At 51.7% G+C, this 16,853-nt stretch overlaps 4 protein-coding genes across 4 annotated transcripts in view; 2 read left to right on the top strand and 2 right to left on the bottom strand.

Moving 5' to 3' along the window:
- Positions 1-182: 182 nt before the first annotated feature.
- Z518_03539 (uncharacterized protein) lies at positions 183-1,457 on the bottom strand (the record flags this gene model as incomplete). The annotated part of the gene is made up of 4 exons (XM_013420564.1): positions 183-323; positions 378-506; positions 579-610; positions 680-1,457. The coding sequence occupies 4 exons, from the start codon at positions 1,455-1,457 to the stop codon at positions 183-185; spliced, it is 1,080 nt and encodes a 359-aa protein (XP_013276018.1).
- A 2,371-nt stretch (positions 1,458-3,828) lies between these two features.
- On the top strand, positions 3,829-4,361 carry Z518_03538 (uncharacterized protein; the record flags this gene model as incomplete). Its single annotated transcript, XM_013420563.1, has 2 exons — positions 3,829-3,891; positions 3,957-4,361. 2 exons carry the CDS (start codon positions 3,829-3,831, stop codon positions 4,359-4,361), a joined length of 468 nt encoding a protein of 155 aa, XP_013276017.1.
- A 2,856-nt stretch (positions 4,362-7,217) lies between these two features.
- Positions 7,218-10,876, top strand: Z518_03537 (uncharacterized protein; the record flags this gene model as incomplete). The annotated part of the gene is made up of 6 exons (XM_013420562.1): positions 7,218-7,447; positions 7,507-7,749; positions 7,805-8,386; positions 8,444-8,463; positions 8,525-8,558; positions 8,611-10,876. 6 exons carry the CDS (start codon positions 7,218-7,220, stop codon positions 10,874-10,876), a joined length of 3,375 nt encoding a protein of 1,124 aa, XP_013276016.1.
- Positions 10,877-14,451: 3,575 nt separating this feature from the next.
- Positions 14,452-16,853, bottom strand: part of Z518_03536 (uncharacterized protein) — a gene marked incomplete at both ends in the record, with an annotated part of 5,251 nt that continues 2,849 nt past the window's right edge. The window contains one exon of the mRNA XM_013420561.1: positions 14,452-16,824. Coding sequence (XP_013276015.1) covers positions 14,452-16,824 — 2,373 coding nt within the window. The remainder of the gene's footprint in view (positions 16,825-16,853) is intronic.

The following is a 16,853-nucleotide window of genomic DNA, read 5'->3' as shown; positions in this document are numbered from 1 at the left end:
TCTAAGGCTCTTCTTATACCTTCGATCCGTTCATCTTCCTGCCTCCTTTTTAACGCCCAGCCCCCTTCCTGCCACCTTCGCAGTGGCTGGGAATTCGTGGCGTGATGGGTGTTACAACTAACCAGCCCGGTGATGTCTATCCTTCCGCCCACCTTATCGTCCTTTACTCTTGTCCAAGATTTTTAAAGAGCCAGCCTGGTTCCATTGCAGGTCCGTCGATACATGGCCAATACTCTCGTCCGGCGGTGTCGCGCCTTTCTCTCATGAATCGATCGTCCACGAGCTTGGGCAATGGCCGAACTCAGAATCCGTCGATATTGACGCTGCGACAGGGTTGATATTTGACAAAACATACAGTCTCAGGGAGGTTGGCATACTTGATATTCAATGTCCAAAGCCGCCATGCACGCTTTCGTGGCGCGAACTATGGCCTTGCACGCGGCAATCACACTTGGCTCGACATTAATGTGGAACCCGTCCAAGACCATCAATAGGACCAGGCTGCCCTAAAGAAGAAGTATGCCAAGGAAGTAAGGCATGTATCTCAGCTCGGGATCGAGTCTAAGGATCTGACTGACCACGTCGGCTGCTTTGACGGCATGGGTTGTCGCTTTGAGAAATGATGGTGAGGATACCTAGGAATCTTTGTCGTCTAGAAGAGATAAAGGATGCCATTTACCGGACAAGGGAGCATGGAGAATGTGGGAGATACAAGTGGCGTACGCGACCACGATTCTCTTCTGGAGGCTGTTTTGGTCGTGATAACCCTCTGTTGGGAGCGAGGTCTCTTGGTGAAGTGTCTCGAACCGAGTGAGACTATTCTGGTACATTGTGATGTGATGGATAATGTCGTTTCCCACTGCAGAAGAAACTCCATTTCCTCGATAATGGGGTCCGAGAAGAGGATGACTCAGATTTCGACCGTGATCTAGGATTTCACCTAGGATAGTCATGAGAGGGAGGCAAAATCCAAAGATATTGAGTCCCACACCCTCGAAGCTAGGGAATCGCGGCCTCATAGGTCTCCCTGTCGACGCCTCTGCCATGAAGGTACCGGGCTGCCGCGTGAGCTCGTCCGTCGGAAGGAGTAACCCGGCACACTCCGCATCCAGAGTAGAGATGGCGCGATTATAACAGAGTGCAAGATATCTGTCCTGGATGTAGAGCAGCCACCAGGTTCTTCTTCGTTCCTCGCACTGTTCTTCTGCGAGAGGGTCCCCGCATTCAGTTAAATCGGCTTGCATCGACAAGTCGGGATTCGTGGTCATAACATTTGTCACGTCATATTCGAAACTGAACCAGTTGAAGTCGAACCATGGATCCATCGTGGTTTCTGGTTGGGGATTGGCGTTGGCATTATGATGGGAATAATGAGAAGTTAAGGTCGGTAGTGGACAACGGTCAATGTTCAACTTGAGTTCCCTGGCAACGGTAAACGCGGCCTGCCACCATCTCATACTTGAAGCCGCTCGTGGACGCAATAGTGGCAATGTGAATGTAGGTGATTACATCGTCGAGAATCGGTGGATTGTAATCGCGATTATCTCGCCCATGACCATCTTGCTTTGTGAACGCGGATTCGCAGCGACAATGATCTCCCGTTACTTCGGACAGAAAGTTGCAATCCAAACAACCAAAATACAGGTGGACAAGGGGCTTCAAGAGCTGCAAGGTGAGCATGGAGAGTCTCTGGCTCACCTGCCGTTTCTTCTGAAGGGAACCGCGCTGGTAAGCTCTCATGACCGGATTTTACGACCACCTATAGCATGCTCGACAAGAGTGCTGGTGAGCCAGGTCTGGGGTTGGTGGTGCTGAGAACGGACGCCTTCCGAAAGAGAAAGGCGTGGACATGATGACAGGTGGGGTGAGAGTTCTGTTCAAAGGCGCTAGCGAAGTAAACTCAAGAAGACTGCAAGCATGGGCAGGCTTGAGGAAGGAATTTATGAGCGGCATCAGGGGCCTCAATACCGGATACTTAGTATCGCAATAGCTTCCGGGTCTCGTATTGTCGTACTTTTGACTCATAGAAGTACTCATCCTATGTAGGTCGTGGAATTCCGAACCATTACCGTTGTGAGTGCGCGCAATGGGCGCTGTCGAGGAGTGGTAGACAGCTTGATACCCTGTTTCCGTGCTGCCGGCATCTTCTGGCGCTGCGATTGGTTATTCCTTTCTCTGCAGCAGTTGATGACCTGTCAGGGAGAAGTGTTCGGCATACCCCACAACGTCGGTAAATCTGTGATAGTCATCGTCAAGAGCAACCACCCCGCCAACATTAATAGGTTGATCAGGATCAAGAGATTTTACTTCCTTGGCCATTTGCGGCCGTAAAGCTCGTCTAATCGACTTTCCCTCAAAGTCGATCTCTTCGTTTTCGACTCCACATGAAGACTGAAGGACGGTTGCGGAAGCGACGAATAAGCCCGCGGAGTTGATCTAAGGAGACACATGAGGTGCACAAAAGGAGTTTTTCCAGCAATAGGAGGAGACCCATGCGATCGTCGTGGTCCACGAGCTCTAGGGCGAGAGGATGCTCATCTCGGCGCACAGCGCCTGTGATATGTGGCGACGCCAAGGCTTGTAAAGACCTTCGGAAGCGTTGTATGCTTCGTACACGCTTCGAAAGTATATAGTCTGACGGTCCCCTGGACCCTTCGAAATAGGACAAGTCCTCCGTAAAATCACACGCCAACTTGGATTCTACCACGTGATCGAGTAGAGCCACGCCGTAGACTTGCCCAGTCTTGATGAATGTTACCACCGTAGAGCTTCGCCTAATTTCCATTGACCAGGATTCCGTCTTGAACAAATTCAATTTGCCGTATTCCAAATTGTGTCAAGGTCGAATCCATGATCTCTCCCCGTGGGTTAAGGATATTAGTCGTCAACATATACAACCTTTCCTCCCCGAGTTCCCACAATTTTGGGTCAGAAATAATATGGAAGACGAGCTTACTCGACGATTGGGATCGTTTCTTTGGCCACGACTTTCAGGCTTTGCGGAGATGAGTCGATGGACGACTCGGATACCCGAGAAGGATTTCGGCTGTTGCACGATTTAATCAACTGTCACACAATGGAAGAGATAGAAGACGTTCTTTTTGTGGCCAGATCCCAACAGGCTCGGTCGCCGCGATCGAGACGTGGCTGTTGTGATCGTTGGACACAGATCGAAAACAACCTGATTCGCCTCTGTCATAGACAACTTGCTTCATTCTCCCTTCAGCGAACAATGGAGCGGGAGTATGTAAGGAGAATGATCGCGTCTGGTTCGGTGGCCATAATGCACTAAACGGTCTCATTGAGCATTGTTAGATACAAGTACTACGAGACTGACGGCTGATACTTCAGTCGTACCGTGTTCTAATGCTGCCTGCTTAGCGTCGGCTAACTGCAAGCGTCGCATCGACTGACTTAACCATGTGTTCCAAAGAGCGTGGGATTCATAAGGAGGAAAATAAAAGCAAAAATAGAAAGAAGTTTTGTGAGCTGACAGTCATTTCTTCAAGATATTGTGTAAAGAGCATATGGGGGCTTTTACATGATATCTGATCGTATCATCGTCAAGGTTACCCTGGTGTCGTTTGTGGACGCTAGACTGCGTTTAGATAAGGCCGGCAACAAAGTGTTTCAGAGAGGAAGCTAGTTTTGCAAGGCAGATTCTTCCCCGCCGGCTCCAGACAGCCTGCTAATAATAAGGTACCCTCCCCAAGGCACAAAATGAAAAGAGGGAAATATCCCGGCTGATAGGGTGACACCGACATTGCCATCACAACATATTGTTACCAGTAGAGGTCGTAGCGAAACTGACCCTACCTCTTTATCGCCATGGACAGGCTCCTTTCGATTCTGCCGCCTCATGAAGGCTTGCTCCCTAAATGGCTCGTTCTAGTAAGTGTCGGCTCAACTCTAGGTCGGACTTTGCAAATCCTCAACTCACATTTTTGTTACGGTAGCTTTCGGCCACCTCAATGGGCAATTCCATCCAAGCCTACACTACCTTGAAATACACGACTCAAGTCTATCCTGGTTGGAGATCTTCGAAAGAGGGACACAAACCATCATCGTCCAATGCAGACCCAGAATCCAGTCCAGTTACCCCTCTGTCATCCCGCACTTTTGGAACGTGGACCTTCCTCGCAGCAGTAGTTCGAATCTACGCCGCGCACAATATCACCAATCGACTTTTCTACGACCTGGCCATATGGACATACGTGATCGCAGTCTGGCATTTCTTCAGCGAGTGGCTTATCTTCGGTTCGACAAGGTGGGGACGTGGCCTGGCGGGACCCGTAATTGTTTCTTCAATGAGCTTGATTTGGATGCTTTGGTCCCGAGACGCCTATGTGGAGAGATGTTGAACAATTGGTGACCTATCGTTCACGACTAACCGGGTTATTTTGCAACACTCGCTCACCAGACTGTATCACCATCGACAAGCAACAATGATGACGTACGCTCTTTAGATAGGTATATGGATAGGTTCCATGCCACTCTCTGACCAAATTCAATGAAAGAAGTTTGACAGGGGATGAAAGAGGGAACGTACTGTAGTCGTGGTCAAGATGAGGGTCAACTTGCGATTCTGCCATCAATTCATAACCAACAAGGAATTTCCTCACCGTGGCATTCCCAAGCCAGTGCGGATAGAAATGGAGGTGGAGACGACTTGCTTCAATTTTCTGCCTCTGTCCCTTCCTACAATGCTTGATGGATGCCCATGCTGTAAGGAAATTAAGTATCGAAGAGATTGTCGTACCGCCTCGTAACGTCACATATCGCTTCTGCCAATCAATTTTCTGGGTCGCACTCAGATCAATAAATGTTCGTGCCGGCCGTAAAGGTGATGAATGGTTTAGCCTATCATGCAAGGAGGACGGATATTGGTGTGAGTATCGTGGAGCAACGACATACGAAAGTCGACTCAGCTGATTTCTTTGTATGAACTTCGTAGGGAAGATTGTACGATTAGAAAGAACTCAATGGACTCAGAGACTCTCTGCGCACGCGTGACTGCTGTGTCTCTGTTGCATACCTCTTTCTTGTCTGTGTACTCTCATCTTGCCTGTTCCGGACCCTCAGCCATGACAGGCCTCCTTACATAATTCATGCCCATCACACTCCGCTATATCGAACTCGCTTGTTTTGATCAGCGTAGGAAGATCCCAAATCATAATAATTGCGTAGCTCCCCATGGATTCGTTAAGGGATATTCATGGTTGGCAAGATGAATTCGCTATGCCGAGATCTGTTCGCACAAAATTCGGTCAAGACAAGTTAGTTGTTCTTGGTGCTTCGTGACCATAGAATCTCACATCAAACTAGTCATGCAGGGTACAATACCAGCTTTATCATACCATAGTACCCTACAAGCTGCTGTCAATTTTGCGAACATAGCTTGACGCGGTCGACCTTCCAGAGGCCCCTTCTCAACGACTTGAACAAGAACTGCGTTGCGCTCCTCGTTTACGGAATCTGACATAGTGCCGTCATCGTATGTTGAATCCATCATGAAGGCAAGTCGTTTTGAACCATAGCTGGAAATCAGCTCCGAGAGACTCATGGAATTCACAAAAGCCGAGTATGCTTTCCGTTTATTCTTGGTCCCTTCTATCTCAAACGAATGAACATTCTCGGTGAGTTTCAGCAATCAGGATGATCCACAGGGCGCTTACGTTGCGGAGACGATTCCCCCGAGACGTGGATACCGAGTAAATCAATGGGTCTCAAACGAAATTCGACTGCAAACAACTTCCCTAGCAATCCTTTCTGTGTTACAACATGAAGTCTGTCAGGATGCGATGGTGGCCATTCAAAGCCCCAGTTCCCTAAAAGTCGTTGCGGGGCACCATCTGAAGCCCGCCTCACTTAGCCTCATGGCTGGACTAAACGCCAGCATTCGAGGAACATGACACTGGATCGACACAAATGTCTGCGTTTGCCACCCCAGCTCCGCTCGCACAACTCTTGCGACTTTCTCTGGTGGCCATCCAGCCATGCTAGCCATACAGATGAGCTCGTCATGCTTGCGACTAGTGGTACGACCCGCTGCGCCCTGAAATGCGATGCACAGGCTCTCTAAGATATTTTATTGCTGATACATCCACAATCCGTTAGAGCCAAAGTGCTTGGCAAATGGGGAGAGAATTTTCATTAGAGCTCCCTAGCCCATCAGCTCAAAGATGAGAGATAGCGACTGGAGGCGTTGAACCAGTACTGCGACGCTTCGAGCCGTAAACGTCTGGAACATGGACCCATATATGCCCTCCTGTCTTGATTGCTTTGAATAGTTCGACTTCGGGTAAGGAGAATCAGCCACATGTGCATCCTGCCTCCCGATGTGCGACTGTAACGTACATCCCTGCGCAATGAAATGCCCTGGGTGCGGACCCACTTTTATTTCACATACCTGCCCGTCCTCCACATCGGCGAAGGTCGCTCACGGGAGGGAGGAAAATTAATAGCATAGACACTAAATTGTCCATAGACCCGATGTTTATATAAAGTTACCAAATCTGGTGGCCCATAACACGCAGAAAATGCATGTGAGCTTTTTGCAGTCTACCGTGCCGGCGCTTCGGCGAGAGTGATATTTCCGACCTCCCTTGGTATAATTGCGCCCACGGACTACTGTGCCCCCTCTCTCACACCCTGTATACATCTGAGATAGTCTCGCTTCGTCGCTCGTGCATACGCACGACGCGGCCTATCTCATAGAGATCGTTATGCACAAAAGTGGACCCGCGGCAAAGATCCGCGTACAAAGGCAGTAGCTTGGCACGAACCGCGGGACAGGATCATTACGGTACCACAACATGCGAGGCAGCGTCCGGACGGTGGGCAATATGCTACGATTTCTGCTTTGACCGCTTGTCATTTGAAAGTGGTTCACTGCTTCGCTGTAATCAACTGACCAATCCATATGCACTCGCCCGCCATACTGCCACAATGGCTGGGGCGGTGTAGCCCTTCATGCGCCGCACCTAGTCCACGTGCTACCCCCTGCCATTCGCCATGTACGCGCCCGCTGGCTCACATAGCCCAGATGCGCTGTCGAGAGATACACATTCAGCCTGATCGAGCGCCCTTCACAATGCTGTGCGCAGATACCTTCAAGCGCAGGCATCAGCCTCAGATGCGCTCTCTATCCGTCTTCCTTCTTTACTCTATCTTTCTACTAGACTACCTTCCCATATCTCCCAGCGTCGGCCGACCTCATGCAGCAAGCGACCTCCGCCGAACGAGCGACGGGGCCTCCGTCCAACCCGGTTGACTACACCGGGCTCTGCCTGCTGTCGCTCGACGGCGGGGGAGTGCGTGGTCTATCGACCCTCCACATCCTCAAGAGCCTCATGACCCAGCTGAATCACGAACGCCAGAAGACCGGAGCTCCCGCGCTCAAGCCATGCGAATTGTTCGATCTTATCGGCGGGACCAGCACCGGCGGGTACGTAGGACACGCGCCCTCGTTCATCGTGGCTTGTGTGCTGACACTCAATGCGGCAGCTTGATCACCATCATGCTCGGCCGGCTCGAGATGGACGTGGACGAGTGCATTGCCGCCTATACCCGACTGACTAAGGCTGTATTGGAAGAGAGGGCGCACCGCATACCGTTCAGCTGGTCAGGACAAGTTCAATCACGATTCGACAGCAACAAACTCAAGGCCGTCATCGACGACGTCATCACGCGCCAGGGTTACTCTCCGACGGAACCATTTAATAACGAGAAACCGCGCGGATGTAAAGTGTACGCATAAACGCATAAGAAGACTGATTATACTATGTACTCAACGGTCATCTAGGTTCGTCTGTACCGCGGCGAAGGATCTATACGGAATTACACGTCTCCGAAGCTATGACCTTCCCCAAAAACCGAACGTGCCGGCTACTATCAGTGAAGCCGCCCTCGCTACGTCCGCTGCCACCGGCTTCTTCGATTCCGTCTCGATTGGAGCCCGACAGTTCGTGGATGGCGCGTTGGGGGTAAACAATCCGGTGGAAGAGGTGGAAGGAGAAGCGGCCGACATTTGGTGTGCTGAATCCGGCAACGTCAAACCGCTAGTGAAGTGCTTCATCTCGATCGGAACGGGGAATCCGGGCAAGAAAGCGGTTGAAGATAATTTACTGAAGTTCTTGTCGCAGACGTTGGTCCAAATCACAACGGAGACCGAGGAAACCGCCAAAAGGTTTGTGGGCCGGTGGCGGCAGCACTTGGACCAGAATCGATATTTCCGTCTCAATGTCGAGCAGGGACTCCAGGATATCGGCTTGGCCGAGTACAAAGAGCAAGGTCGGATCGAGGCGGCAACGCATCAGTACCTGGACGACCATCAGATCTCCCGCGTGCGGCACTGCGTGGCGAATTTGAAGCAGAAGCAGAGTGTGTACCTGGAAGATTTCGCATAGCTAGCGGCCGTTCTGCAGCTGACGCTTCGTGGTAGGAAAGACGGAGAATTCCTTGGTGGGTGAAGTCGAGGTGAGCGGAATCTTGCTATTAGCGAGTGAATGCTAAGTCTAGCTAGGAATACATCATTCAGCGTACTCGAAACCAGTCAAGTATAAAGGCCTATCCGATATGGAATTGACTCGCGCTCACGCATAGATCTAGGTCGTACGGTCCTTCCCTGCTATTATATCCCCCTCCCACGGAACAAGCGCTTCGTGGACCGGGGGGTGGTAAGCGAGCTCCGCCAGCAACTATTCGCATCCGATGGCGGCCACAAAGTCTCGCTTGTGGGATTGGGTGGTGTGGGAAAACCCAGGTGGCTTCCCGCATCGCCTTCTGGACGAAAGAGAATAAGCTGGACTACTCCGTGTTCTGGGTATCGGCCATGAGCGGCGCGAGCTTTGAACAAGCCTACACCGAGATATCGAAGAAGCTATTTGTGCGAAAGAGCTCAGAAGACGAAGATCTCCGGGAGTCTGTCCGACGGTCGCTCGAGTCCGACGAAAGTGGAAAGTGGCTGCTCGTGGTGGACAATGCGGATGACATGGACGTCATGTTTGGCTCTTCTGAGAACCCCGACGGGATCTTTCAATACCTGCCAGAGACCGACTATGGCCGGATCTTATTTACGACCCGCTTTAGGAGGGTAGCCGCGGCCGTTGGAGGCGAGATGGTCGAATTAGTAGAGATGAGTCCCCCCGAGGCGGAGCGCTTACTGGAGAAGTGGATATTTCGAAAAGACCTCCTCCGCGACAAGGAGGGAGTGGCGGACTTGCTCTGCGAGCTGACCTATCTTCCTCTAGCCATTACGCAGGCGGCAGCATATATCAACACGACCGGAGTACCCATTCGCAAATACGTGGAACTGATCGGCAAAACGGATCAGGACGTGGTGGGACTGATGAGTCGAGAGTTCCACGATTCCACTCGACCCAGAGGGTCACGACATACCGTGGCCACGACGTGGCTGGTATCGTTCCATCAGATTCGACAATCCGACCCTGCGGCCGCTGACCTGTTGACGTTCCTCTCGTGCATCGACCCCAAGGCTGTTCCACAGTCCATTCTGCCTCTCTTTCCGTCCGAAGAAGCAATGGTGTTTGCCATCGGGACGTTGGATGCATACGCATTCGTGGTGCGGCGGGGAAACACAGACACGTTCGACATGCACAGCCTGGTGCTCTTGGCCACGCGGATTTGGGTTCGAGGAGAGGGGGTCGCGGGTCGGGTGGAGGAGAGTGCCGTCCAGCATGTGACGAGCGTGTTCCCATCAAGTGACTACAGCCAGCGAGATCGGTGGCGGGAGTACCTACCGCACGCGCTTCGTCTCCTCCAGCGGGACGATACGGTCGACTTAGGGGAGCGATATGATCTGTGTATGAAGGTAGGGCAGTGTCTACAAGTTGATGGTCGCATTAAGGAAGCGGTACGACATCTCCAAGAGTGTTATAACTGGCGAAGGGAGCACCTTGATGAGGACCATCCCGATCGACTGGCGTCGCAGCACGAGCTAGCGCAGGTATATCGGGCGAATGGACAGGTAAAGGAGGCGTTGCGGTTGCTGGAGGAGGTGGTGCGAATTGAAGCGCAGACACTCGCAAAGGATCATCCAGATCGACTAGCATCACAGCATGGGCTGGCAAGAGCATATGAGGCGAATGGACAGATCAATGAGGCGATGCAGCTACTAGAGGAGGTGGTGCGGATTAATGCGCAGACGCTCGCGGAGGATCATCTGGATCGACTGGCGTCGCAGCACGAGCTGGCGGGAGTATATGAGGCGAATGGACAGATCAATGAGGCGATACGGTTACTGGAGGAGGTAGTACAAATTCACGGGCAGACGCTGGCAGAGGATCATCCGGATCGACTGGCGTCGCAGCACGAGCTGGCGGGAGTATATCTGGCGAATGAACAAGTGAACGAAGCAGTACAGCTACTGGAGGAGGTGGTACGGATCAAAGCGCAGACACTGACAGAGGATCGTCCCTCTCGACTGGCGTCGCAGCACGAGCTGGCAAGAGCATATAAGGCGAATGGACAGGTGAAGGAGGCGGTGCGGCTGCTAGAGGAGGTGGTGCGGATTCGAGGGCAGACGCTGGCAGAGGATCATCCGGATCAACTGGCGTCGCAGCACGAGCTGGTGGGAGCATATCGAGCGAATGGACAGGTGAATGAGGCGGTGCGGTTACTGGAGGAGGTGGTGCGGATTTGCGGGCAGACGCTGGCAGAGGATCATCCCTCTCGACTGGCATCGCAGCACAATCTGGCTATTGTGTTTTGGGATCGTGGCCAGCATGCTACAGCGTTGGAGATGATGAGGCATGTCGTGAAGATCCACCGACGAGTGCTTGATAAAGATCATCCTGATCGCATAGCCTCTGAGGAATGGCTGGAACTTTTTAAGGATGGCACAACTGATACTTAGTACGGACTTACTGGCTGATTTATCTGATGATTATTAAAGGGACTTGTGTCTCTCTGCACGTGGCACGAAGACATTCTCTCAGTATAGACAAAGCACACCGCTGCGACGACCATGCGATTCAAGTGGTGAATCACCAGACGTAAAAGACTATGACAATATAGAGTACTCCTAACTACACTAGCTACAGTGATAGTCCAAACCTAGGCTACAATTAGCGACACCAAAGATGGTCAACTCCCAAGAACAATCTCTCACACAGGGCTAGTGACTATGAAAAATAGAGGATAGAGCAGAAACTTGTCAATCCCAAAGCCTCAATTTCTTGCTGTCCCTTGTCCATCTCTGTCTTTACGGTGTCGTCTCTGGCAATTGATCTCACTGGTTGATGACTTGTCCGATCGGGTGGCGATGGTTTCTGAGATGCTGTGTCTTTGGCGTCACGTTTTCTTTGTGCTTCTACGATATCAGCATAGCTCATGATTTTGGCATTACCGACCACCGTGCTTCTGACGGACGCGCGAGACACTTTCTCATTGTTCTGCTCAAACAGCAATCGATTCTCTTCCGCTAGAATTGCACGCTCGGCGAAAAGCTTTTCGGCAGCATTGAATGCCTTTTGCAGACGAAATTTGCAGTCTCCCCCCAGGGACTGTGTTTCTTCTTCCAGCTTCTGTCTCAAAGAAGCCATATTCTGGGCGGTGACAGGCGTGGTTAAAGGAATATTGCTGAGCGGAACATCTGTCTGAATCGGTTCAATTTGGTTGCACCTAGAACTCTCATTGGGCGGCTGCAGGTCTTGCAGAACCCGGGTAGGGTTGAAGGGGACAAGGCCCGCTTTCGACCAACCGGCTTTGATATTTCGGGACGTCAGAGCCTGGTCGCGAGCTCGACTGTACAGAGCAGTAAAATGTTCCTTCCCAACCGTGTTGGCACCGCCACGGTACAACCGCTCGACCTGTTCACGGTAAGCCGATTTCAGGGGTCCAAATACACCCACGTCACACGGTTGCAGCTTGTGGGACGTGTGCGAAGGCAGACGGCAGAGAATGATATTATTCTCAAAACAATAGGTGATGAGTTCTAGGGATTCATGGGTTGCGAATCCATCATTGATCAGGACACGTGGTCGATGCTGAGCGAGATGTAGCGTCTGGGGGTCAAATACATGTTTGATCCAATACATGCTGATCTCGTTATCAGTGTATCCGCTCTTGGATGCGGCGTAGTGCCAACCAGGCGTCGGGTATGTGGTCCAATTGCTCCGGTGCGTCGTCGCCGGCCAGATGATCAGCGGGGCCAACGAACGACCATCGGCGGATATGCACTCAATAGCTGTCACCAGGGTGCGCTTGACACCGGCTCCCCGGCCCTGTCGAAGATCAGCCTTGCTTACCAGGACTTTCAACGAGCTGAGTACGCTCAATAACACGCCTGTTTCATCCATGTTGTACGTGTTTTCGGCGAGGATCTCGGGCCTCTGCAGTTCTTGTCCCATGATGTCAAACCAGTGTGTTGCCTTGTGGAATATATGGTGTTCATGTCTCGCCCAATCTAGCGCTTTCATCCTTTTGGATTTGAGCTCGGGATGCCGGGCATAGAACCCTTGCGGCCAATTCTTCCCGGGTAGTTTCAGTGCGTCAGTGTCGGTCGCGATGGGGAATACGGAAGAGCGTTGACGGGCAATCACAAAAGCAAGCGAACGCAGTGCTCGAACAGGGAGAGGATAGCCGTTCGACGACATGCGGAGGACGTAACGAAGCAGAGCTTTCTCTTCTTGAGGGGTTAGGTACTGCTGTTTCGCCGCCTGGTCCATTTTTGAGGGTCGGCCGTGGCTGCGACGCCACAAGGTCGCGACGGGAATGTTGTGAGACGCAGAGAGACTGGCGTAGGAATTAGCTTGAGGGGCATCATTGCGGATGGCCAAAGCAAACGATATGGGATCGACAGTATCCATGGCATGGTGCCCGCAACGGAAATGAGCGGATGGCCACAAAGTTCATTTAAAGGATAAAGTGGGCCAGTAACAGCGAGTTCGAGAGTCTGCTCGTTGGTGCATTGAATGCTTGTTCCTATAAGACAAAATCGTGCGCGATGACCGGGAGCTGGATGGTAAGTCTGGCAGCTCGCCAGATGTCGATGCGTGATCAACGATAAGCGTGCAAGTGCAAGTGCACCGTCGCCAGACTGAGTTTGGCTTGGCGGGATCGGCGTGACCCTCATGAACTATCATCGGCCGACCACCGAGCTGTAGGACGGCCGGAGCTGAACTGCCGCTAGCGAGACGTGGTTGACTGGACTTCAACTCATCAAGGTTGAGGGACGATGTGGCATGGACAAGTCGACGCACTCTCAATCCCGACCCGCGGAGGCTATTTTTACATTGAACGGTTTCTAATCATAGAGGTCCAAACATGCAACGACAAGGACCCAATTTTGGGCTTCCGGAACAAAAAAGGATCTTTGCGGGGACCCTTTTCGGGACCATACTCAAAACCCTTTTCGGATCCCGTCGGACAAAGCAGTATGCGCCATCCAGGAGTCTCGACACCATGCAATCTCGAAACTGGCTTGGTTCTGGCCACCGAACTTACAGTACAACTGCCTACTGTATCTGGCTCGAACATCGTTTGAATTGTGCCGTCGTCCGAATCGAGGCAAAGCCTCTCCCCCTTTCGTTCCCTCAATCCCAACGTCCGTCGATGCGTCTTTCTTGTCATCCAACTTTAGTGTCTTTTCATCCCTAGATCTGGATTGGAGCACGATCAAACCGAGCTGTCGTTAAGGACGCCCATGCTGTATGGCTCCAGCTGGCCTCCAGGCGGCCAGAACGGGGCGCCACTTTCGACAACTCCAACCGCTGAAACCGGATCCTGGCAGGCATTGGCCTGGTCATATTGAGTGCCTTCCGATACAGGCCAGACTGGCTGAACACAGTGCACAGTGAACCGCGAATCATTCCATGGGTCCATCATGGGCAGCGCACCATACTTCTCGACTTGTGCGCCATGTGATTTGTTGTCATCTCGTACGGGATATCTTGGTGAATACCAGCGTTGCAGAACAGAGTCCGGGCTCATCCGTGGGGGGTTTAGCCGGCCTTCCAGAACATCGACAGGTCGGAAGTAAGGGATCAAGTGCCACGTGGCGCCCGAGCCATCCAGGTCTTTGATACTGATTGTCTTCTTGACCAGGTTGCGGGGTTGAACGATTTCGCCAACGGATCACAAAGCTGCTGGTGCCGGTGCCGCTCTGCTGAACCATCATCTTCCAGCAGTGGTTAGTGGTCAGTCCCTCCAGCGCGCGGTCGACTCGGCGAAGCTGATCGCTCGCCGTAGATGAGAAAGTCGCCCAAGATGCGACTCGAGCTGCAGTGCCACCCGTCAGTCCAGAGCCGAATGCTAGATGCTTTGTCTTCGTAAATGAAGACGTGTCCGCTTTGTGGAGCGAAAGATCGGTCGGACGAGCGTCTGCCCATTGATCCGCACCACCTCCTCCTGTAGCCGCATCGCCTCCTTCAACTGTCCATTCGCCCAATATGCGACGGCCGGTGAAAAAGCAGCAACGAGATGTCGTCATCATTTATGGACTATTCTTGGTTCCGCAGACGCGATGTATCCGCTGACAATTGCTAGAATACCAACGATGAATCCAGAAATGCCAAAAGCGCTTTGTGTGTCTTTCTTCAAGGCCGACCATAATATTGCGAAGATCAAACTCCCGACTGTAATGAGGCCGAAGATAAAGTTTCTAAGCCGGCCACGATCCCAACCTTCTTCGAACTCTATACCCCACCCTTCCACTCTCTCGGTCCCAGATGTTGCCATACATGGTCCTACACGTTTAGGGACTTGATTTAGTGTGCATACAAGCTTGTCGCTTTTAATGCAATGCGGATTCTGGAAGTAATGGGTAAGATAGTTCGGACCAATAGGTGGTTTTACCCGTGGCTCTCTGGGTATGCAGTCGTACTGAGCGTTGTTTGATGGTCTTATCATATCCGGTGGTGGAATGCACCGACAATTGTCTCCGCCTGCGTGGCATGCGTAATGTTTCAGCTCCACATACTCGGACAGGTCAACAAGAAAGTAGGCTAGTGATACCCTGATGACTGTCTTAGGCCAGAATCTGTACATGAAGGCTCTCCTCTCCGAGGCATACGTCTTGCGCAAAAGGTGAAAGAGTTGCTTGTCGTTTGTGACTCGGTTTGGGAGATCTTGCTGTGGTGCCGTGTTCAAGATTTGTTGTTGACACAGTTTCACACCGGACAATCCCTCGGGGAAACAGAGGAGGAGATAGGATACCATAGATTCTCGCTGATCCGGCCGGGTATTGATCAAAGTGCCACCCGATGTAGAGGGTCCCTGAGATCCGAAAGGAGTACTTGCGTCGGCAATTCTCGACATGCTAGGATTACTCAGTGTCCTTGCTTGGGTTGCCTGGGCTGATGGGTTTGTGGATGACGTTTTGTCGTGAACTTTTTGATTGGCGTCCGTCGCAGGCGATCTCGAGGCAGCCCAAGTGGACAGGCCACTCCAAAGAATGGTCCAAGGAGCTGACGTTTGAGAATGCTCACTCCGTAGACGCTGTTGCAGCTGCTCCAAGCTTCCAGGAACTAGCTCTGTATAGTAGTCGCAAAGTTGCATTCCACAAGAACAAGTCCATGTGACAAGACAGGGTTCGTTGTGTACTTGTGATACTCGGCTTTCTGTCAGGTTGTCCAATTTCGACTTCGTAACCGCTGTTTGGCTGATCGGTTTTTTTTCATTAGTGAATGTAGTATCATGTTTCAGCATGTCGGCATCAGCTGTCACGGTGTTTTCTGCTAGCGTAGGTTTCTGATCTTTTTCTGCGATCTCACGTGGCAGGGCCAGTGCATTTCCGAGCAAAACTCTTGCGATTTCGGTATCTGATAGGTTCTGTTTGCGGAGGCCGAGAATTGTCTCTTGGTCTTTGCTTGGCTGACCTTCTATGATCCGAGCTATGCTTTGCTTAACAACAAATTCACTCTCGGATTGCAGCGCATCTTCCAGGGTGTGAGGAGGCCGTAGGAGGCTCGTAAGGTTAATCGTTAGCTGGTTGAAGGCCCTGCCACCGGTCAGGAAACTGTCAATGGCCTGTAATGGGGATTGGTTGTCGCCTGAAGATTCATCTTCAGACTCAGTAGATGATCCGTCGCTCTCGGAAACGATGTCTTCGCAAATATCTATACCACCAGGCGGCTTCTCATGGTTGTCGTCAGAGTTGGGAATGGTGAGACTGCGGAGGAATTGATTCAAGCTGTAGTTGCGTTCTGTTTTGCGTTCTGCCAAAATTACCGGTGTAAGTCGACCCTGGCCATCTTCCAACAGCTCCAAGGACGTTAGAATAAGAGAAGTGATCTCGTTTCGATAGTGCCTAGTGCGCAGTAGACGTGTAGTTGCCAATTCAGTCCCATTTTTGACTTCGTGTCTCAATCCCCTGAAATAAAGCTTCAGTAATTGATCGTGATTCTGGCTGAATTTTCGCAATCCTAATTTTTTGGCAGCTTGACGGTAGATTGGCCCAATATTTCCATCGGAGCAGAAAAGTTCAACAAGATGTTCTACCACCTGGTCGTATCCATCCCTTATAGAATCGACTGTTGAATCGCTGGTTAAGGAGGGCGGTCCCGAAGAAATTTCCGTCAAATTGCCGTCACTCTGATCATCTTCCATCAGATTCCCAACCGATTGGGTAAAACATTCATTCGTCAAACTCTGTGTTCGAATTTTGATCACGTGCCGCATCAGTGAAACAGCTTCCTCGGTCTGCCCATTAGCTCGGTATACACCTGCCAGGCTGTGCAGCGACGTCAGTCGATCGGGATGGTCCTCCGTCAGCGTCTGCCCTCGAATGCGTACTATCTCTTCTAGCAGTCTTACCGCCTCCTGCACCTGCCCATTCGCCTGATATGCTCCGGCTAGCTCGTGCTGCGATGCTAGTCGGTCGGGGTGGTCCT

This window comes from Rhinocladiella mackenziei, assembly GCF_000835555.1.
Source record: "Rhinocladiella mackenziei CBS 650.93 unplaced genomic scaffold supercont1.2, whole genome shotgun sequence".
Lineage (NCBI taxonomy): Eukaryota > Fungi > Ascomycota > Eurotiomycetes > Chaetothyriales > Herpotrichiellaceae > Rhinocladiella > Rhinocladiella mackenziei.
This window is presented reverse-complemented; position numbering and strand designations above follow the sequence as displayed.